Here is a 24031-nt window from a genome sequence, read left to right on the forward strand (position 1 = left end):
CAGGTGCACTTCAGCAGCAGTGCCTTTGTCAGAACTTGGAGCAGCATTTAATGGCCCTGGAGGTAATGCCCTAGAGTCATCCTCACCTGAAAGAAGGATGAGTCTGTGAGATCTTGCAAAGCCATTTTTTATTTCTTTGCTATGACCTTACTCCTCCTTGTGTTCAGCAACAAAATCCACTATGGAAGAGGATAGACTACGTCTGTTCTTAGCCATTTCACTGCTTTTGTGCTGCTGTGATGTTTGGTGGTGGCCATGGGGGTTTTTTCCAGATTCACCAGAGGTATTTCACAATAACTTACATGTTCTTACTGAGCTAGATACTGGAGAATTCCCTATCTAGAGTAGAGCATGTCCATCTGCTTCTCAGCCACACTACTAGCCCATCTTAGTATGAAATACTGTCCCAAAACTGGTCAGTGTAAGTAATGCATGAACCCTCAGAATGCTATATATTTATGTTTTGGAAATTGCATTATTCCTCTCTGTCATTCCCAGAAAAGAGAGGGGAAAATGGCAAAAAGAGACAGAAGTTTGCTCATCTCCTGGTGCCAAATATATTGTAAAAATAAGTACATATAATTCAGTTTCAGGAATATGTGATCAAACAGTGGCATATTTGGCCAGGGAGGTCAAACTTAGAAATATACTTGTGTGTAAGATGTTCACAGGACAGGCAAACTATGTAAAAACTATGTGTAGTCACTCACTGACAATAACTTTCCTTGGCATATTTGTCCTAGTTGCTATTGAGGCCCTTTACCAGGTAGAAACAATGCTGTCCACAGCTCTCCTCTGTGCTTGCAGAGCCTGACTGACACTAAATTGCCCACCCAATGCAGTTGAGCCATTGGAGTGCAGGAAAAGGGAGAGTGTTATCCCTGCTTCTTTACCATTGGAGAAGCCTGGGTACAAACACCAGCATCAGAATGGTCTCTGTCTGGTAAGGCCTTTGCCAAAAAAAAAGCTAAACCCTCCTCCAAAAATGACCTTTATCTTCAGGCACATTTATGCAGCATTTGGACTGATTTCTGGTGGTTAATCTAGGGCTTGCAGTGTATTTCATTATTCCAAGGTTAAGTTTAGTTAGAAGGCAGAATCTGGGCAGCATTAATGTCACAATCACAACAATAGCTGATAGCATGTCATGTTCCTTCCATTTTACATTTCAACTATTTTCCCTTTGAAATAATGAACATCAGTACACTTTTTCTTCCATTCCTTTTTACACTTCCTCAAATAGTACTCTGTTAGTTGATTGGTGTGATTTTTTACTTAAGGTATCGTTTTTATGATGAAGTGAGCTCTTACACTATTTTTCTGACATGGTGCAATTTTATTAATGGTTTGATTTTATATTTTTCTTCTTTTAAACCTGTCAGAGTGTAATTATCTACATTCCTGAGATAGATATTAATGTGCTTTTTGCGCATTAAAGATCAAAATAAGTGGTTGCTAACAATAAAAAAGAGGGTACTCATAAATTAGAGCATTATACATTCATACAGTATGGGGTAGATGATGCATGGTTAAGAGGCACTTTAATGAGAGGCTTCTTTGCTTGAAGTTGTGGGGGGCTATTTGTTTGGAAAAAAAGTTTTTAAGGAGGCTCTAGCAGATACTGCAGTGAAGTTAGACATATAAGGGTAACAAGCAGGACCCATTGTGTTTTACATGTGTATAGCATTGGCCCAGCAGTGCCCTGTGCTTCTGTCCTGCTGTGTGGCTTGCTCTTGGACAGAAAATCCATCAAGAAAGTTCTTGCATGGTTCCAAAAGCTGTTCTAGGAGATGGCAGTGAAAGGGTTTTGCACAGCATACTTACTAAACTGGCCAGCTGAAGTGTATGAGTGAATACAAGTCTAAACTCGCACATTTGCCATTTTTTAAGTCAGTTTTCTCAGCTTTTTTTTTGGATAATTTAGTACTCTGTGACTATATAGGTGGAAGAGGAACTTTCTAGTATAGACTCAGGTAGCAGTGATGCCGTAGCTTAGACAATGCTCTGAGTTTGTATTGCTTTCTCTAAGCCAGCATTTTTTTCTTCTCAAGTTTCTTGCCAGCATAGAGATTTGGTAATCTTATTAGCAATAATGCCTTAACAACTTTCTTGTGACTTAACTCCTAAATCTTCCTACCAGTCATGCAAGTCTATGTCTGCCAGTCTAGCTAGAGTCTGACATGACTTTTTTGTTTTCTTTTTAATTAAATTTAAGCAAGAATTTGGTGTATAATTAACATGACTCTATGCACTGCTGAAAGTAGATGCATTTTGCCCCCAGAAGCTTCTGTAGAAAATGTAAGGTTGGAGAGATCATCTGAACATCAGTTCTGACACAATACCATGTTTGTCACAGGCCACATTTCTCACTGCACTAGAGGATCTAAATCTATCCTCTTCCAGAAAATTCATGCATGTAGTGTGGATTTAAATACAGCAAAAGAGAAGTATTTCCTATAACCACTGGCAATTTGTTGCAAAGTCCAACTATTCTAGTAAGAGTTTTGTTATTAAATCAAGAACCAAAACAATGCCTTATTTCTAATTTGACAGAAAGGCCTTGACTCTGTAACCAAGATCGTTTTCTCCTTTTTTTGAAACTTGACAAGTCAAGCTCTTACTAACTCTCTCTCCATGATGCACTTCATCCAGCCCTTGGAGGCTTGGGGTTGTTTTGGTTTGGTTCTCTTTCCAGTACCTCTTCTCCAGTTGCTGTTTGTTGATCACCCTCTTTAGGAATCATGTGTGGGTATCAGCATCGGTGAGGAGATCACCTTCCTGTTGCTGCCCTTACTGAGGTTATTGGTCCTCTTTCTGCCTCACAACGTTGGAAGTCATGTCTGTCATTTCTCTACGAAGCCTTTAAACCTCCTGAATATACAGCATCCCTTGGTGTCACTGGTGCTTTTCACTATCTCAAGCTCCATGTTCTTTGAGTGAATGGGTCACAGCTTAATAAGTAAATGAGATTCTTTGGGAGGACTACCCTGCTATCTTTTCCCTTTCCAAGGTTCTTTCTAGCATCTGTAAATTTATAAAAGTTAATTTACAAGTACTTACATGTCATAGATGAAAATATTTAATAACATGGATCCTAGTCTGATCACAGAGGAAATCCACTACAAACAGACTGAGTGATGATTTCCTATTGTCAGCTTCTTCAGGAAATCTTTGACAATAACTCCTCCTAAATCAATATCATTAATATAGTAATGTAGCATTAATTACAAACAGAATAATGTCATATATCACAAACATTTAAGTAGAGGTTAAAAAATTTACCTGTGCACAGATACATTTGCTGGTTAAATGTCTAATGTTGTGAATCATGAAAGTAGGTTTCTTACATTGTTTTCCTTAAAACTCTGTCAATTATCAATAATTACATTTGACATTTTTTCTTTGAAATTCATGTGGTTTTTTTCACTGTTTTTTCTGTTGTCATTGTAACTGTAGTCAATATTTCCCTGATCAATTCACTTCTCATTTTTAAACATGACTGTGACACTAGCACACATTTGAACTTGCCCAGACAATTTGAGATTTATTAGAAAGTTAGCTCTATAAGCCAGTGAATTCCTAAAAAAATTATTATGTCTTCTAGGCACAATTTCTCACAGACCAGTGTTTATTAATATTGCCTAAATACTCCACAGTACTTTCTTATACCATGGGATACAAATGAGAAAGCCATAACTTGAGTCTGCATCATGGACAGGAATCAGGAGGTTAGCCAGCTAGATGCCAGTGTGGGGAAGGAGACTAGGGAGCTGCTTTTTGTTGGTTTGTGTATTTGTTTTATATCTGAGGTTGACTTTCTGTGGAGTTTAATGGAAAGAATGCAGAAGCCTAGGGATATTTTAAACTGTCTTGCACTATTTTTGAGTAAGTCAGAGAACCCTTTAATAGCTCAAAATTCAAGGGAAAGGCTCTGTGTATCTAAATCAGAGTCTCCAGTAAAGCGTCAGCTTCTGTGACTGTTAAGGTCTTTTCTAGACCTGCACCAGTCCCAGTGTCTAAGTGGTAGATTCCAGTATTCATGTTTATTCCAATCCTGCACTTTGTGACAATGTTTAAGGATCATCCATGGCCTGGTTCCTAAAAAAAAGAGGGTTGGGGTTGACAAAATACATAGCAAGCTTTTCAGCTGACTGGCATTTGTGAAGTGCCAGGATTCCAGAATACCCAACTGGAGTAACTAGTCTGGGCTTTCTAGCAGTTCCGAGAAGATAATCTTGTTTCAGGTCGTGATGGGGTTTGCACAGGAAACATGAAATCCTTCATTGAAAGACATTTGGCCTTCTAGCCCCAGGAACTGATTCTAGCTCTAGATCACAGAGCATAAGAAAGGTTAGGAAGTTTCCTGTCCTTATGAAATCTCATCAAGTTTTGCCTGGGTTTCAGTGGTTTGGGTTTTTTTTCCCTGGTTTCCTATGAAAATGAAGTTTCAACAGCCATGATCCCTCAGCCTCCCCTTATACTCCTGATCCAACCTGGCCAAATCTTTCTGATCCATTGGCCAATTTCATACCTGGTCCTAACAGTCCACAGTTTCATGAGTACTAGTGGCGGTATAAAGGAGAGTGACCCAAAGTATTTCATTTTCCCTTCATTCCTCCATTGAGGGCTACTACCATTGTATGTGGTGGTAGCAAGAAGCCCAGCAATCCCCATGTATTTTGCATGTGCTGTTCCTGTGGAGTTCCTGGGGAGAAAGGAGGAAAATAGGATGCAGATTATTTCTTCTGGGAGGTGAGAGTTAGAAGAAAAAAGGATTTGGCACTTGAAAAAACCCAGATTTCCTTCACCCCCTTTCTCACAAAATTACTTCATTAAATTAATGTTGAGGATTAACCCTGTGTCACATTAGTCTTCAGTGAGCTGAGGAAAGGGTTGTGAACAGGTAGAAAACTCCTGCAGAAACTAAATTCTGAATTGTTCCAGTCCCTTAATGATTATTATTCTTACAGGCAGACTTCTTTCCTGCAGTAAAGTCGCCGGTGGTCTCCTTCACATGTATGTGTCTGTGTTCCACAGTTTATGGATTTTTGCAATAGCATCTTTAGGTTTCAGTGTGCAATCTTTTCTAATCATGTGACATAGATTTATACAAAATCTTAGACTGGAAGTTATCTTTGGCTTACTCTCCAAATGTCTCTTTAAACAGCAGAGACATGTGAATTTATATTTGCTAGATGCCAGCAAGAATACGTTTCTACTGTCTCTCCTCCATTTGGAATGGAACTGCAGCTCGTGACATTTTTGGCTTCAGCCTGACTCATGGAAAAGCATTGCCTCTGGGAGGGCATGTGGATTTTCTTTTCACCCTGTGGTTGGCTGAGCACAGCCCATGTGAGTGAGGGGTCAGTGCTCCTCTTCTGGGACAGTTTTCACATTATTTCTCAGGGGAAAATAGTAATTATTTAAAGCTGCTTGATTTTGTGGTGGATGATAAAGAGGGGGAAAAGATAATTTTCTTCTAACGGATGTGTGTTTTTACCAAACCACATTTTCTGGAAACCATCTGAATGTTTTTTATAAGATTTTTCTTGAATAATGATATCCATGTTTAAATTGAAAGAAAAATCTGAATACCAAGAGCATAATTGCCATGTCCAAATGGAATTCATCTCCAAAGAGAACCAGTAAACTCACAAAGTTCCTCAGATGGAGGGGAGTTCTTTTGCAGGTCCTTTTCATGGACCAGTGTCACCTGTGCCTGTGCCATCTCCCACATCACAGGGGATACACTTGATGGGGAGCCTGTGGTTGAGCACTCTGGGAGGTTTCCAGTTAGCACAGAGAGAAAGGTGCTGGGAAACTTCCTTACATCTTAGGAAACAGGCTAAACATCTGAAAAAAATCCACTTCCTCAATTCTTTAATTAGGAATGGCTGTGAGAAAGGCAAACGGAGGAAAGGGGAAGGTTTTACGGCAGCTGAGGAAAGTGGAGGGTGGAGGAGTTCTGGACAGGCCAACAGCAATGGGCAGAAGTGCACAAGGCCTCAGGCTGTGTTTAGGGGACAGACCCAGCTTTCCAATGAAGATGGAGAAAGCAGTCCCACACTTCACCTTCACTTAATGAGGCATATTTGGAAGGGGAAAGTGTGGAGCATTTTAATTTGGGTTCACCCTGGGGAGGAAAGTACTTCATTGTTCCAGGCAATGCAAGTGAAAGTAAGGGACAAGGTTCTTCTTCCTCATCCCCCATCTACTAGGAACAACTTCTATTTTGGTTCACAGAGTTCTAATTTTTAAGAGGAAATGCATTTCCCTTGGGTCATACCGGGCTTCTCTTGGTAAATAACAAGCTTATGTCGCATCCTGTGTCTGCAAACCCAATTAAGTCAAATTTTATGGTTTTGTTTGGAAAGAAATTAATTTGTTGCAGTGATAAATTTGATTGCCACTAATATATTGGACTTTCTAATGCATATTTTACAGGCTGTTATTCATTAGGCAATTCAAGCAAAAAGAAAATGTCTTTCAGTTCCATTTTTAAACTTAGGCACTAAGCTGAAGTTCTGCTCTTACACATGTGAACGCTAGAGACAAGGCTGAATCAAAACTTTTATAAAGGTCATTGGACCCTCTTATTTACAGTCCTACACTATGAGCACTTTTGGAATAAAGTCACTCAAGTGAGGACTTCTGATCTCTGCTGTAAGACAAAGAAGAACAGCAGAGGTGCTGCTCTGGGTCTTCTCTACCTTTAGCAACCAGTTCAGGGCTGCAGGACAACTTGGAGTATCCTAGGGAAAAGTAGCAAGATTAAATTTTTAATTTATTTAGCATAAATAAGGCTCCAATAAGGTTGAATTTTTAAGGACAGCTTTTTCTAGCAGAGAAGATCACCTGTAGTGAAGGAATGGCTCATTTGATGCCTTCTGCTCCTTACTAGCATGGAGGTTTTTGTGAGCTGCAGCCTAACCTGTGTTTGATCTCTCCCTCCTCCATACAGGGACACTCTGCTCTCTGACCATTGAGAAGGCCATGCCTGAAGATGGGGGCGAGTACAAGTGCATAGCTGAGAACCCAGCAGGGAAAGCTGAATGTGCTTGCAAGGTGGTTGTAGAAGGTGAGTACTGTGCTGGGTACAAGAAAACCCTTCCTAAGAACTCCCACCTATTTCCACTTATTTCCCAAGAATGACCTTTAGGAGCTACTTACACGCACACACACACAAAGAACTTTAACTCCCTCCCTTCTGCACTTTTTTCTCAATAGGTAATTCAATGTCTACCATAAAGGAACATGAGCAGAGAGACAGTACCAAACCAAGGGCTCTGGATGCTTTGTGGAATAATTTGTATTCTCCTGCTGCCTGCTGTATTTCTAGAAGGTTTTTAGAGCAGTAAGCTGAAGTTGTAAGATTTGTTTCTGAGCTGTGTGCATTCTTAGAGAGCCAGTGAGAATTCCTTGTGTGAGTCTGGTGTCAGTCTGCCTCAGGACTGTGTAGCACATTTCTCACACCACAACTCCCCAATTCTTTGCATTCACAGATGTTTGGTCATTAGATTTTTGAGTGTAAGTGAGAAAAAATAAATTAGCAGCTCAACCACCCTTGTGTTCCATAGTCTTAGAACATGGACAATTTACAGACTGAGGTACTTGTTTTCAGCCATGGTTGTGCTGATGAAACTCTATTCTTGAAAATTGGGCAAGGCCTTGGTGACACAGACTTAAAAGTAACCAGATGTCCTTCTTATCAACTCGCCTTCTTGTGAGCTTATTTTTGAATACTCTGATGCTTTCCATTGTGATCTAAAATGAGCACAAAACTAGACAAGAAGCCTAATAACAGAACTTGGGTACTGAACCTTCACAGCTGTGTTGCAGATGTGGTATTTGTGGCAGGAGGTCTAGAAAAGAATGCTATTTATTTTTTTTCCTAAAGTTACATGACACAAGGTAAGAATGTGATTCTGTAACTCCACATTAAAGTTCAGCCTTCATGTAACTGGAAAAGAAATTGATTAAATATTGATTGCAACAAATATACCTGTACCTTCTGTGATACTATGGTCACAGTGTAATCTGTATTAGATATTTGATAAGTTATTTTTTATGGTTCTGTAATTTAAAGTAATAAATTTTATCAGTGCTGAAGTTCAAAGAATAGGCTTTAAGCAAAATCTAGTCCCTCAAAACACCTTAACCACCACAGATCCAGAGTGTTGAAGGAGCAGATCATCAAAAGCTTAGCATACAGTATTTCTGTAGAGCTGACCTAGAAACTTTTAAATGTCTCAGTCACTTATGTGTTTTTCCTGTCTTCTAATCTCCTTCAAGTAGTTGCTTTTCTTCCTGACTCTTCCTTTAGCCTATTTCCCACTTCAAGTTTCCTGCTGGACAATGCATGCTCTAGGAGGCTGCAGGCAGAGTTTGGCTTGCAAAGCCTCGATCCTGGGAGGCTGGGAGCTGCTGGGCTGGGGATGTGAAAGGCATTACCTCAGCTGTCTGGCTTTCTGGGGTGGTGGCAGCCACGGCTGTAGGAGCTCACTGCTCACATCATGTTGGGCACCAGGGTGACCACATTCCTTACCTTGATACTGGCTGCCTCCTCTGCCTTTTGCATCCTGCACTGGCATGCTGCTGAGAAGAGGTTTTGATGAATGGCACCATAGCAAACTCCAGCTATTCAGGAAAGACGCCATTTGATATCCCATGTCTGAGGCTGGCAGAGGGGATGACTGTTATTTTTAAATTAGAATTGTGATCTAAAATAAGAGTTCATATTTCTCCCTTCAGTTCCCTGTCAGGATCCCAGATGCTGATTCTTAGACTAAGTAACCATAATCATTACATTTCTTTTGGCATCAGGGGCTCAAGATTGGAGGAATGTTTGACTTCAGTTGGCAAATCTGTAGAATCTGAGTGTCTGAACTCTCAGAACACAACCTCCTGCTCTGGATTATTTACTAGGAGATTCTTGCTTCCTCTGTCAATGAATTTTCATACACTGGCACCTAGAAGGTGACTAAAATAGCTGTGTCCATAACATATATGTCATTTTTTTCTCTGGTAGCTAACAGCTCTCTCCCTCACAAATGCTCTGAAAGCTCAATATTTTGAAAGCTGTAAAGTGATACAGCCACAGCTGAGATCATAATCTATAATCATACTCTTTCTTCCAAAGATAAATGTCAGTATCAAACAATGAAGCAAGCACAGCTTGTTAGGATTGGCATTTCAGGTCATAGAATCCTAGAATAGTTTGTGTTGGAAGGGACCTTAAAGATCATTTTGTTCCAACCCTCTACCATGGCCAGGGACTACTTCCCACAGATCAGGTTGCTGAAAGCCCCATCCTGCCTGGTCTTGAACGCCCCCAGGGATGGGAAGCCCACAACCTCTTTGGGCAACCTGTGCCAGTGCCTTATGACTCTCACAAAGAATTTCTTCCTAATACCTAACCTAAACTTTCCCTCCTTCAGCTTAAAGCCATTCCTGCTTGATGTGGCACTACGGATCCTTGTGAAAAGTCCCTCCCCAGCTCTCTTGGAGCTGGTTTAGGTACTGGAAGGAGCTCTAAGGTCTCCCCAAAGCCTTCTTCTCTTCAGGCTGAGCTGCCCCAGCTCTCAGCCTGTCTTCATAGGAGAGGTGCTCCAGCACTGTGATCATGCTCAGCTTGTAATAACCTTAAAAAAAGTTGCACCTTTTATTCATATCTCATGTGGGATACACATGGAAGGAAGCTTTATTGAGTCCTAGCTGTTGGTGTAGCCTGCAGTGATGAGCAGTTTCTGGATAAGAGCTGTGCAATTGTGAAAATAGTAGAACCCATCAAATTTCAGTCCTGTCGTGTCTCTTTTGCTGTTTCTATTTAGGAATAAACAAATGGCCAAGAATAACTTCTTGCAAAGATTTAAACAGATGAAATGTTACTCTTCAAAATGGGTTAATCTGAATTGATCACATAGACAACGGAATGAAGAATTACATGGCAAAAGATTCTTTTGAATGAAATGATGTTTCAATACAGCTTTGTGTCCCTTTTCTCTGCACTGCCTAACAGCTTTGTGCACATTGTATTTGATCTATTCAGTTAAATACCTATCAGCTTAGATGGGACCTCTTGTCTAGATGCTTACTTGGCTTGGGTTCTTAGTGCAGCTGCTTTCAAAGAGGGTTTTTCCCTTTCTGCTTCCTCTTCCTTTCAGAATGTGACAGCAAATCTCCAGCAAACTGTGCAGAAAAATTCTTCTTAAAAGCCTACAGGATAGCAATTTCCTCTAACTTTGCAGAAAGATCCAAAATAAACCTTTTATTAGACAGCTTTTTCATTATTGATTTTCAAATAGGATTTGTATTTTATTATTTGTTTTGATTGCAGATGCCTCAAAGACCTCAAAGCCTACTGAGAAGAAGACCAAGAAGCCTAAGACCACACTTCCCCCAGTGCTGCCAACAGAGGGTAAGTGACTGCGATTTGATTTGCTTTCTTTCCAGTGGAAACAAAAGAGTGCTTTGGGATTCTGTGGTCATTCCCTTCTGTTTGTAGACATAGTATCAGAAGCCTGTGTTGTTTCTTTAGTCCTTGCACTTAAATCATGTGAAATGAGTTTTTGCCATGTGGGGATTAGAAGAGCCCAAACTGCAAGTTCAGACTTTGCCCCTCTACTCTCTGTTTTTCATAATGATGCAATAAACTTGTGACACAGATTTATTTTTGGATGCCTCTCAAAGAGCACAGAAATACTCAAGTAGTTTGCTTCAATTTGTGCTGTGTCCTTTGTAGACAATATGAAGTTTTACTATTGGTAGGCAAAGCATCTTGACTGAAATGCCCTGTAGAATAATGTCCATTTTTGGCATGACCATGGAGAATGGTTTTGTAAATTTTGCATTCTTTGTTTTAAGCCTAAATGCTTAACTTGCTTCTAATGCTTTCTGAAAGAATAAATTAGCTATAAATTCCCATGCTTGCTTCTCAGCATACATGCATTTGGTTAAGAGGAAACTTTGAAGGCTAAAGGTAGCACAGTAATGTCAGTTAAGGAATTCCTAACACCAGTACTACTTATGAAATTAAGGGCTATGAATATCTCTTAAATCAAAACTGGGTTTTATTTATCTAAGATGCCCACCATGTGAGTTCCTAAAAAAATGTAAATATGTGATTTGATTGAAACATGGAGTGTTTTATTCAGCTCTCCCAAAAAATAAAAAACAAATAGACTTTAATCTGGTCTTCCACTTAGAACATTTTCAGCTGCTTTCAGCAGGACTCAGAGCAGTTTTATGGTGATCACGGGTAATAATTGTGCTTCTGGAAATGTGACTTACATATAAAACTATGGGCTACAGCTATTTCTGAGTTGTGGCTGAGCATTATAACTCTCTCTCCAGTTTCTCTTTGGGATGTGGGAAGAGTCACACTGACATGCTCCACCTCTGCACCATAAATAATAACAACTGAGAACAATGATTTTTTTATTGAACATAGATAGAAAAGAAATTTTTAAAGCCATTGAAATCTCCACGGAACAATGTCTTGAAATGTGCTTTCTATGCACACAGCACACACATTTCCTCTGATCCTCCCAGCGGTGTTATCAATTGCAGCTTTCCCAGGAGAAAGTGTGAGTTGGGAACTAAGGCTAAATATGGAGATATATGACCTGATCCACATCCTGCTTCTTTTGCTTCTGGTTTTAGTGGAAATTAGAATAGATAGGAAAACAAAAGTTACCAATTCTGGCTGCAGAAAGAAGGAAAAAGAAGGCTGAAATAATGGAGAATGTTTTTTCTACATGGTATATTATTTGAGTAGTTCAAGTTCTTGAACTTCTCATAAGCTCTTTTTTTTCCAAAATACCTTTAACACATCTTTTCTGCTGCACAGTAAACATCAAGGTAACCAGAGAGAATGTTAGGAAACTGGGCTTTAGAAGAGTTTTTGGAAAAGCTTTGAAAAATACATATTTAATTTTAAAAGGATTTGGCTGCAGAGATTTCACAGGTAGTTTTTTAACATCTGAGTCTCTGAGGAATGTGAGTGTTTGTTCTGAAATAAGTTTTTATTTGTATGTTTGTCAGGGGCAAAATACACAAAACAGATCCAATGGACTACACAGTTCAATCTACACTGAAATTCTTATCAGATGCAGAGGCTGTAAAGTTCCTTACCTGAAATAGAATAGGCTTTACAAGTAAGATGTTTACTGTATATTTCTTGAAAAGAAGGGTAATAGAGAATAATTGTGACTTAAGGTGTCTCATTTTAAAAGGAGATGTATTTTTACTCTGATCTTTTCTGGTCTTTTTTTGCCACATTGAGTTACCAAGAAAGAGAGAACAAAAGTTCCTAATAATGTGATTAGAATTATTCATTAATAGATTCTGAATTTTGAGTATGAATTCAGTCACAGCAGTATATACTATATAGGATTCAGAGACTATGTATTCTCTGTACTTTTTAGAAATACTTTTCAGGGCAAAGATCCCCATTTTCCACATTCTGTAAAGAAGTGCAAGTTAAATTGCATGGTTAGCAACTATGTCATCCTTTTCTCCCTTCAGATAAATTACGAGCTATCCTTGTTTTTTTTGCTCTAGTAAAACTTTCAGGAAAGTAATTAACTTTAGATTCCTGAAATCAAAGATCAATACATTTATTTTTGTGCAAAAGAGTAAATGTTGTCAGTATGTTAACCTGTAGAATTTGTCTCACTCTGAGCTGCTGACTCAGGTCATTTGGCTGCTCATTCTGACAATGTTATTTAATTACTGGAAGCTTGGGGTTTGTAAGCTACAGAAAACCAATAGCAGAATTAGGGGCATTGCTTCCTTTGATATGCAATACATGTTGGATTCTGGTGTAGAGTAAGAAGAACATCTTGAAGGAAGCTGTGTGTCACTCAGTGATTAACAACATTTCTGAATGGATGCTTGCAGTGTTTACTGCAGAAAGATTGCTCCCATGCTGGCAAATTACAAAACTTACAATGTATTTCCTTTTGCTTAGAATTAGTATTGTGTCACCAGAATTTAGTAATAATTATGCAACCCTCTAAGGATAAATAGAGTAAATAATACTGTTTCTGAGAATAAGAAACAGATTCAACTTTGAATCTGGGTGAAAAAAAAGGGAGAAGAGAAGGCACCTCTGGAACTGGTTCATTCTTTACTGACTCCATTGACTTGGGCTTTGTCACTTGGGTCTTTGCTCAGTGGATGTCAAAAGTTACTGAGTTAGAATAATAGAGTGTTGTGTTTCTTCTAAAAGAGGCAGTGGAAAATTGGACCCTTTCATTATTTATCATGCTGCATACTGCATGCCATGCAGAACAATCAGTGGGTAATGTAAGGGTCCTCCTGGCTTGACACTGCCCTGTAGCAGAAGCACTAAGCCAAAAATTCTCACCACTTGAACATTTCTCTAGAAAGCTTTGAAACTGCCGTGAAGGGATTTAGGCACCCAGTTCCCTTTGAAATTAGAACTTATTTCAAATTAAGTTTAAAGGGAATTGCTTATTTCAATTACCAAAGCCACTTGCAAAATCTTCAGTGCCTATTAAATAAATGTTTTTGTCGCAACAGACTGTGGAAAAATCAAAGTTCTGATGAGATTTTTAAGAGTAAATAAAGATTTTTATGTTTACAAATAAATATTCCTTTTTCAAAAAAAATATTACTATTCCACACTTGCAAGTATTTTGTTGTCCTTAAGCAGAGGACCAAACCACAAGGAATTAGCCCAAGACGAGGTAGATTTATTTGCAAGTCTAGAACCCAGCTTTCTCGATCCTCAGTCTCAGGATTAGTTTGCATGCAGCATTGAAGATAGTATAGATTTTTTTTTTTTTAAGTGTCATCACAATAGTTTGCATAAAACATGAGCTTTCCAAAAGGACTTTTTTCAAAGGCTTTTTTAATGATTTGCTGATGAAAAAGAAGCATTACAGCAGTTAGATTCTATTTTTTAAACTTCACTGTGGCTGAGCCATGCAACATAACTTTGCTATAGTAGGAAGAAACTGTATCCCACTTATTGCTACTGAGAAAAAAGATACTTTAATGCTTTAGAAAATCATGCTCATAAATCTAAGCATTGGATTGAAGTGTTCGAAAAGAAATGCCCGATAATTTTTGTAGGACTATTTCCAGTAAATATTAAGAAATGGCAATTATCACCTGTCACAATCATTGTTATGAAAACCTGACAGGATGTCCTGGATTCCCTTATCTGAATAATAGTTCTTAAATCCACCCTTCTCATATCCAGACCACATACATTGAAGGGCTGACCCAGCATAGTGTTTAATTGCATAAATGTAAGTTCTTCTACTCAGTTAAAAATAAAATTATATCAAAGAAAAAAACTTTTTCTATACACCTGCAAGTTATTTAGCATTTAGTATTTGGTATTTTGCTGATAGAAATCTTTTATATATGCTACTATGTAGAACATTTAATTTTATGTCAAACACCTTTTTAGGTAGCTGTATAATAATACAGCTGTAATACAGGTAGCTGCATTCTCTTGCTGATGGTTATGAATAAATGTCACAACTGAAACCATCCAGATCAAATCCTCCAGAAGGTTTCACTGTCACCTTCCCAGATCTGAATTTTCAACATTATTGGTACTTGAATGCGAGGCTGAGTAGAATGGAATGGAAACCATTAAAGTAAATATAATGGAACCCCTTATTATGTTAATATATTCTTTTCCATAGTAGGGAGATATTCTTGTCCAGAGTAGGGAGAATTCTAAGTATTAATAACCATGGAAAAATTATGAGTCAGTGTCCAAGTGATTGGCATGCAGTTCTATTATTTTTTTTTCAATCTTGTCAGAGAATCCATGTCTGCAAGCACCATTTTAAGAAAATGTTATTAAAGCATTAAGCTTGATGTGTCCAATTTAGTTAGTATATAATTAAATCAGTAAACACTTCAAGTGTTTACTGATTTAATGATATTTTCAAATTATTATTAATATTATAATATTAATATTATTATATATTCAAATTCTGTTGATTTCTGTTCTTTGAAAATAATATGAAGCACGGCTTAGATGAATAAGAAATGTTTCAAAACCTTCATTTCATGACAGATTGTTTTGTCCTAAGTGTAAAACTTGCCACTTTCTAGGCAAGGGAAGAACTCAATTACTAAAGAAGTTACTGTTCTGGTCAGAGATGTTCTTTTAATTGCAGAAGTGTGGGCACTGGGTAGCAGCTGTGACCTGTGGCTGCTGCTGACCTCTTTGGTGGCTGGGATGGTCTGAGATGCTCTTAGTGAGGCTGTCCAAAGCAGTTCCCTCAGTCCATTCCTTGCCCAGAAGGCTCGTGCTGCTCTGCTCCTGGCTGCTGTGAGATCCAGGACATTTTCTGCACAGTGAGTGCAAGTACTTAGTGTGTTGGAACAATATGAATTACACTGTCAGAGGAGCCTCTAACCAAACTTTTCAAGGAAAAATTAATCTTTTTTCCTAAGCTGAAAATTCCACTCTTAGTATTTGATGTAAATCAAATTGCCATTAGCTGTTTTTAAGACCTAAATAGGATTTCTCTGAAATGCTGAATTATGAAAGGTGCTGCCTTTGTTCCTGAGGCTGGAGGCTCCAAGGGTGAGTAGCTGTGCCACAAGGCCTGACAGCCAAGCTGGGCTGAGGTAAAAAGGCAATGCAAGATTTAACCTGGTGTCTCTGAACGTTGGTTGCTTCTATAGATGAAAAATAAATCTGTTACTGTACGTACAAAATGAGCAATGGAGAAACACTAATTTGTTGTCCAAATCCCTTCTCCTGAGTGCCCAGTTCAGTACTGTTTCTGTAGTGCTGGGCATGCATTTTGAATCTCTGCCAAGTTACTCTACAGTTCTCATTGTACTGACATTTTCTGAGTTAATATTGGCACAGAGCAGAGTTTTCCACGTGTTTTCATGGAGTCCATCTTACATATCTGTATGTTGACAGAAGGACAGAAATGTTTATTGACTGTCTTAGAGAGAAAAATGAACAGTGTTTGCAATATGGCCTTAAACTGAAGAGGTATCATGCTTCATTAATTTACAGTTAAGTCGTTGGGTAGAAATTGCACATCTAAGGCATATAATAGAAGCATTAAGTTTCTTGTCTATAAAAAAGGGACCTAAATCCACTAGTTTAATTAATGTCCGAAAGCATATAGCACCTAGGTTTTCCCACTGAAATAATTTGAAGTTCCTGCATGTCCAGATGACCTGAGAGTGTTTTCCTATGGAACAGACTGGGTAGCAGGGTAGTAACCTACCTTTGATTCCTGTCCCTACACTTGGGCACAGCCTTTTAGTGTCTAATTGTAGCTGTTCTCCCAGCACATAAAAATGGTGAAAATTAAACTTATATTTAAGAAACTAACCTTGCTGTCTTGCTCCCACCAGAGTTCTTAGAGCATTTTACATGGCCTGGGTTGTTTGTGAGCTCTATTTGATACTGGATCTCTTCTGCACTGCCCAGATTTGCTTTAATAGTAGAAGTTGCTCAAGAATGGTGCTACTAAACTGCTATGGAATTTTTTATTCCTTCAGCTGAGCTGTTTTCAAATACTGAGTTATTTTCAGTGTACCAGATCATATTGTTGAAGCTCTGAGTATGCGGGTATATCCTAGCTGTATAATGACTGCAAAAGTGAGTATTTCCTGGGTTTTATTTTTGTTTTCAGAAGGCAGAGATTGTATATTTCTCAATTACAGGACAATCTCTGCACGATTTAGAAACTAAATATGGGATGTTGCAACAAAATGACAGTTGTTTTTAATGAAAAAAAATAAACTCTTTTAAAACTGCTATGAAGCACACAAACTCAAATAATTGACTTGCATGGAATTAAGTTTTCTAGTTTCTGCTTGTCATCAAATTTAAACCAGAGTTGCTTTCTGTTTTATTGTGTTTAGATACTAAACAGTTATTTAGAAACATTATAAGAAATTTGCTCTCTGACATGCAATGAAGTGAAATTGTTTAAACAAGCTTGATGAAGTTTTCAAGCTACTGAAAACTGTGTGTTCAGTGCATTGTGTTTGTCATTTCATCTCTAGCAATTAGCACAGGTTCATGAATGTATGAATAAACTTTCTGCTACAATTGTAGCCATCATTTTTTTCCTGTTTCATCTTCTCTGTGCTAAAATCTGTAATGAGTTTTTGTACCATCAGCAAAGTCTGTGACAGAAGCAATGATAGAACAGAATAATTGACTACTTTGACCACAAGGCTGAATGTTTCATTTTTTTCTGTACTTCTAGCTCTCAGTCATTCCATACTTTCTGGCAAAGCAGGCAGTAGTGAAGGTTGACAGAGAACAGCCACTTTTGATTCAGACCCAGATCTTTCTACCTCCAGAAGGGTCTGAAGGAGGTTCCACTGGGATTCATTTACACAGGGGAGAGAGAGACACCTCACATCCCACAAGCCTGAAGGATCCAAGTGAGATGGGGAAGAAGGAGCAGATACTTGAATCTGGCCTTTCCATAAATTTTCCATAAATATTCTTCTTTCCATGGTGTCTGACACATTACAGACATGACTCTTTTTTCAGTTTCTCTTGAACTCTGAAAATGCTGAAAAAAAAAAGTTTAATTCAAGATGAAATCCTGACATGTTTTGCATGAGGGGAAAATGGTTTTCTATGTGCCTGTAGTATGAGAGTATGCCATTAACTCTTCTCTCCTGAGCTGAGTCTGTTCCACAAGCAGACAGAAGCAGGGATAGGTCTTGTTCTTTATGCTACTGGAGTTAGGTATTAACTGTACTTGTTTACCAGGTACTGAAATCCATCACTACAGAAGACTTGCACATAATTTTAGGCACGTCCCTCAGGGAAGACAGTGGGAATTATGGATTGGTTGGGAATACTATCTTGAGTACTGATGTTTTTTTCAGATCCTAAGAGTTTTCCCTTCATGCTTTATGAAAGTAAGTTGTGCAGGGAGCCATTTCAGGGGAGGGATATTCCTATTTTTAGTAAAATTCCAAAAAAGGGAAGCAGAAAAGAAAGACGGAGGCTTCTGAGAGTATCTGCTCTCACGACTGCACCATCAGGGAAAGGAAGAGCTCAACAAAAGTCTGTCAGCCTGGATGGGGTTTTTTCCCCATTTTGCTTTATGTCCCCCCCACTCTAAAACAAGCTCTGTAAGAGGTAAACCTGCCTTGTAATGTTTATGTTGTTTCTAGAAGGCAGATTATTTAAGGGGAAATATTGGTCCTTTTACTTCCAGGCTGATTTTCAGCATTGGCCCATTTCAATGTAAATACCAAAAGAAAGACAAACCATCTTTAAGAAAAAAAAAAAAAAATGCAGCAGAAGAAGACTTGAACTAACATTTCCAAGAGGCTCAAATATTTAAATGAAAACAATCATTTGACCTTGTCAACTTTGAGTAATCTTTTTAGGTTTTTTTCACTAACTGTCTCCAGCAGCCTCTGAGAGAAAAAAAAAAAAAAAAAAAAAGTTACATTTGAAAGAGATGCATAAGATGAGCTGGTATTTTTAAGGAAGATCTGAGAACAGTGGGGTGTTATTAGGCAAAGAAGCCAGCTACAGAGAGCCAGAGACCTGTCCTTGTACTCATCCCCTTCCACCCTGCCTCAGCCTTTCATTTCTGCTCAGGGATATTTGTGTCTGCAAAACAGGATATTCAGCCAGACCTTCCAGCAACCCTTGGCAATCTGCATGGTTTGATGAAGTCCAGTGAAAGTCTGTATATCCTCAGTGAAGTGAATATAATGTCCTGGTGGGTAAAAACTAAAATTTAAACTAAGAAAATTGTACCTACATATAAAAAGCAGTTCCCTAGCTGAATGAAGTGATGAGTTCATATTCTCTGCTTTGCTGTATGGAAATCTTCACTGAGGTGAGAGTCTTTTAAACTGGCTTAAGCATAGTTGTTCCAGTCTGCATGCACCTTGACTATGAACTAAGGTACTGCAGCTAATATACAATGTCAGTCAAGAGGTGATCTTTGAATGAAAATCATACTGGATTCAGGAATTTCCTTTTTATTTCTGAAAAATAGCAACAGTATCTGCAACCCAAGATGGCACTTGACAAATGGTGCTTTTGCTTCGTCATCTTTGCTCTTTGTTCATATCAGGCTCAGTGGAGTGTGGAAGCAATCAAATTCCTGTCATTGTAGCTTGTATTAAAATCCATTGCAGCCCTGAGAAGAGACCCAAGAGCTATTTCATTTCAGTTTAGAGAAAAGCAGAGAATCTGATGTCGAATACAGCATGCACACAAACAAAAATGTTTACATGTTTCTAAACCATGTAACTGAGTGAGTTTACATGGGGTTATGCATCTAATGAGTAACTAATGGGTTATTTCCATTAATTGGGATGTTTAAGGGCAGATAAGAGGCCAGACTCTAAAGGCCTTTCTGCTGGCGCCTGATCATATACAGAATTTCATCCTTATAATATGGCTCCAACCTGAAATAGGAGTTTCAGCTCAGGGTGTGACCATACCTTGACAAAGAGGAAAGCTGCTCTGGAAACACCACTTGCTGCCTTTGCTTGCACAACTTGGGCAGGAAAGTGGATGAAGAAATAACATTTGCTGTCACCACAGCAGCCAGGGTACATGTCACTCTGTTGGTGGCCCAAAAAGTAATGTGTCCCTTTAATGAGTAGTTGTGCTCTTTGAAGGCCTCAGTTTAAAGAGGGTTAAGTCCCTGTGGAAGATGTGGTAGGACAGACACCTTGCTTACAGACTGGTAGTCCAGAAATACTGGGATAAACACCTCACAAATACTCATCTAAACCTTTAATTAGTTCTGTTGGGATGGCAGTTGTCAAAGAAAGGCTTCTTTGGGAAATATCCAACTATTCTTTTTTGTCTCAGCCATAAGTACTGTGAGAATGTCCTTCCTCTCTCTCTTTTTGTGTTTCTAGTTGCTACAAAATCAATAAATTCAGAGCATATAAAAGCCAAGCATACTTTTAGGAAGAATTACTAAAAAATGGAAAGAAGGTGGAAAAAACTTTTCTGTATTAACTGCATAAATTTCTTTAGAATGAACTGAATAAACACTGTTGTTGACAGCTAAGCCATTAGATATTTTTAAAGTTTTTGGTCTTTTCAGATCCTATACACATCACCTGCTATCTCCAGTCACTCTAAAAATCAATCTGTCTGTTGTTTGAGCTATAGCATTAGACTCCCACGGTGGTTTTGCAACTCATGGCTCCTGAGTTTCATGGAGCATCACACGATGTGTTCCAGAGTATCATGCATAGCTTGTGGTTTGCTGCAGCCAAAGGCTTATAATCTAAAAACTGGTTTTATTGGTTTAGTGAAATCAGGGGGATATTTTGCTGCTAGTGTCTTTCTAATTTGAAATAACTAAATAAAGAAAAGAAAGGACCAAAAATTCAAAACTTTTGCATCTGTTATGACTATCACTAGGCACCTCTGTATAGTCTGCCAGATACTCAAAAGCACTTAGCACATGCTGCTTCTGTTGGAGGCAATAACATCTTAAAAGCCAGACTACTTCAATCATGCTGCCTAGATGAGCATAAGAAAATAAGAAATGTTCTTTCATAGCAGAGGCCCTTCTCTGACCAGGATGCTTAGAATAGCAAGCAAAAAGAGAGTGCAGTAAAAGGAATTTCACTTCTGGAATTCAGTGGTTTGAAGGCATCCAGACTGTTGTATTTAATGGCCACCACTATACAAAATTCCTATGAACTTGTCCTTTTGAACCTATGTGTGTTTCTGTATTGTAAAACATTATATGTTTGTGAATTTAGATTATGGATGTTATATTTCACATGGTGTTTCTCTTATGCCTGCTATCTGCTAATTAAATTGGGTGGCCTCTAGTTCTTGTTTTGTGAAAAATAGTTAATAGTAATTTTCTACCTATGTCTTCTCTATTTTTCTTCTACTTACCCTGCACAATTTGTAGAACATTGTCTTTCAAAAATGTATGGATCCTGATTTCAAGTTCTAAGCCATATATTTGTAGGTATGACATTTACTTTTGAGAAGATAGCAAAAAGTTCTCCCTGCTTAAGGAAGAGGATGAGGCAGAAGGGTGGTGCTAATATTAACTTTTGGTGTAATGCTGTTTCTTTGCAAGCTCACGAGTGGTATGAGAAACAGCATGTGGTATTAACTACTCTACTTTTAATTGAGATCCTTCAGCATTGATTATGCTGGAAATCTGAGGAGAAATTCAGTGTGAGATGGGTCTTAGCCCAGTGTTTTCATCTGTTAAACTGCTATAAGGAATGGATGATGATAGATTGTAGGAGCAGTGTAGAAGATTTCTTTGATTGTTTCATAAGTTTCAGCTTCAACTGTGAATATTCTGAGGATCACCCAGGATAATAAAAGTGGTTTTTAAAAACATTTTTAATTATTTAGTTTAATATCCTGGAAGAACATGTTATACTTTCAAGTTCCAACAAAGCCTTGCTATGGATGTTTGTGGTTAGCGTGGTACCTTGCAAAGCTCACCTTTGCATTCACATGGTTTGTTGTTTGTTTGTTTCTAAATAGGTGAAGCAACAGTGAAGAAGAAACCAGCTCCAAAGACTCCTCCAAAAGCAGGTAATTTTTGCATGTGTCACCCACATTTACCAGTGCAGCTGTTTGCCTACCAAGTTGGTTTGCATATGTGATTAAATGGTAGGTAAGTCCAACTTGTTTACACTGTACTAAGAATGGAATTATGAGCATCCAAAGAAGTTACTCTCAGATGGACTTTAGCAAGATCCTAAAAAAGTCAGTAGTGTGTAACGTATGCTCTTTTACACATCCACAACAAAACTTGTCTTTCTGTGAAAGAAATTTTTCTGTGTACCACAGAATCCTCTGAGTAGCTACCACAGAGAAGGTGATAGATTCTACTACTCCTCATCACTGGCATTATGATAACCTGTTTGTGTATTTGCAGTCTCTGAGGCAAAGCTATCTATATTTAAACTTACAAGGAAATTTCCTCTATAGGAGCCTCCTTTCAGTGTCTTAAAACTTCACCAGACTTTTAAACTGTTCAAGCTGCTTTCTATGCCAGATGCACACCTCAGCCTAGATTCCTTCAGATATTTACAAAAGAAAACCACTTTTAAAAGGTCAAGTCTAGAGTGCGGGAAACCCACTTTGTTTTAATTACTTTGAAAAGGAAAAGAAAGCACTTTTCTCATGCCCAGTAGCCCTGTGCTTTGTAAAGAATGTTACATTTGGCAGTGAAGTGATTGTAATATTAGAGAATGCCTCTTACTGTGTCTGTCAATATGTCCTCAAGTCTGCCCCCTTCAATACACACACAAGAATAAATTTTTTATCATGCTGCTTTTATAAGCAACAGTATAGGTTTCACCCTGGAGTTGTCCAGCCTATGATATTTCTGGCCTCTGTGTTTAGCAGCTACCAGGGGTCTGACACTCAGCAGCACAGCTGAGAGCCAGGAAGGAGCACTGTTAGCAGGAGAGGTTCTGCCATCTATTGATACTCAGGCAGTGAGAGGGAACAGGAGGAGGAATGAACAGAGGGGAATGAATGGGACTGCAAGGTTTAAAAGAAGCACTGTGATACACAAACAAAAAGATCCATCATTGCTCATGGCAAAATTTAATGTGATGGAGAAAGACATCAGTTTCCTTCCTTGTCTCTCATGATGTTTTCGTGCCACATTATGTTTATCTGGCTACCGAAGCCAGAATCCTCATAGGTAGATCTTGAGTCTTAAATTATCTGAATTCTGTTGATGACATCAGGGAGCAGGTTTGCAGAACCCCTCAGCACATCCACGTTGATAAGAAGGTAGCTGAAGCCATTTTTCAAAAATAAAAAGTTCAAAAGAAAAAGAAGATTTTCTGAAAAACCCACAACAAAATTTCATAAACTGTATATTTGGAATTGGTGGTAGGTACCAAGGTTTTGGTACCTTTTTGTCTTTTGGATGTCTGTACGTTGGTCTTGCATGAGCAAACTTTGGATGGGTAAATTGTTATTGGTTTGCTCTCCTAGAATTAACAAATCCATGGAATTGTTTTCATTGCAAGCCACAGGTAACTGCAAATCTGGATTTCAAAGGCTGCTCTGAAACAGTTGAGCTGAGAAATGGGTGTGTTTTGAATTTTAAGAAAACTTAGGGTCATTTAAAGGGTTATTTAATTTATGTTATTTTTTCCCTTCAGCTGCTCCTCCTCAGATTACTCAGTTCCCAGAAGACAGAAAAGTCCGTGCAGGTGAATCAGTGGAATTGTTTGCCAAGGTGGTAGGAACAGCACCCATAACTTGCACCTGGATGAAATTCCGTAAGCAGGTAAATTGTCTTCTGGTTATTTTAACAATCATTGAAAAAGCAGAGATGGAAAGGAATACCAATTATCTCCCATTTTTCAATCTCCCTTCCTGAGGAACTGGCAAAGTCTGTCTTGTTCCTACAGATGTTTTCCTTACCTCTATTGAAAACATTTCACTGATGAAGATTTCACAACCTCCATTAGCTAATTATTGCAGTGTTTATATAACCATAGGGTTAGAATTTTTTCCTAATGCCAAACCTAAATCTTTCTTGCTACAGTTCAGACCTTTTGCTGCCTGTCCCCTCCTGTAACAAATTATAGTTTCTTTGTGAAAAGTCTTAGACCATGAGTTAAAGGATAAGTGATGGGAAAGAGACAGGTATCTGAAAAGTGTCACAGGGGACATTTTCTCATTTGAAAATGACCTCTTCTTTGTTGATGCTGGGTCTGAAGTTATGTCAGAGGAGCAAAATACCATATAAAAAACATGAGTTAATTGTCTTGCAACACAAACATCACCATACAGGGCACAACAAAAATCCATGCCATCAGTGCCCTCACTCCCTAGGTTTAAAGTTCCTTCTACTTGAATGAATATCTTTAAATTATATCACATGTCCATAAAGGCAGTGTCTAAGGAGAGTTGCTTTAACAAAGCTATTTAAAATCACTTTAAATCAAATCACCCAATACGCAGGTTCAGACTGGGAGATGAAGTGTCACGTTAGGACAGAGCAAATATAAGTATCTACTGTGGCTGCTGTTCTGTTTATTTCGT

At 38.4% G+C, this 24031-nt stretch overlaps 1 protein-coding gene across 4 annotated transcripts in view; it reads left to right on the forward strand.

Annotated features, from left to right (window-relative positions):
* Positions 1–24031, forward strand: part of MYLK (myosin light chain kinase) — a 195609-nt gene that overhangs the window by 127101 nt on the left and 44477 nt on the right. For 3 of the 4 annotated variants that reach the window (XM_021526062.3, XM_021526064.2, XM_021526065.2), the window contains 4 exons: positions 6962–7078; positions 10337–10417; positions 21500–21550; positions 23143–23270. In XM_021526062.3, coding sequence (XP_021381737.2) covers positions 6962–7078; positions 10337–10417; positions 21500–21550; positions 23143–23270 — 377 coding nt within the window. Of the gene's footprint in view, positions 1–6654; positions 6688–6961; positions 7079–10336; positions 10418–21499; positions 21551–23142; positions 23271–24031 lie in introns of those variants that run through there. The other variant, XM_077784937.1, reaches the window with a different exon arrangement.

The sequence above is a fragment of the Lonchura striata genome, chromosome 8, assembly GCF_046129695.1.
Source record: "Lonchura striata isolate bLonStr1 chromosome 8, bLonStr1.mat, whole genome shotgun sequence".
Lineage (NCBI taxonomy): Eukaryota > Metazoa > Chordata > Aves > Passeriformes > Estrildidae > Lonchura > Lonchura striata.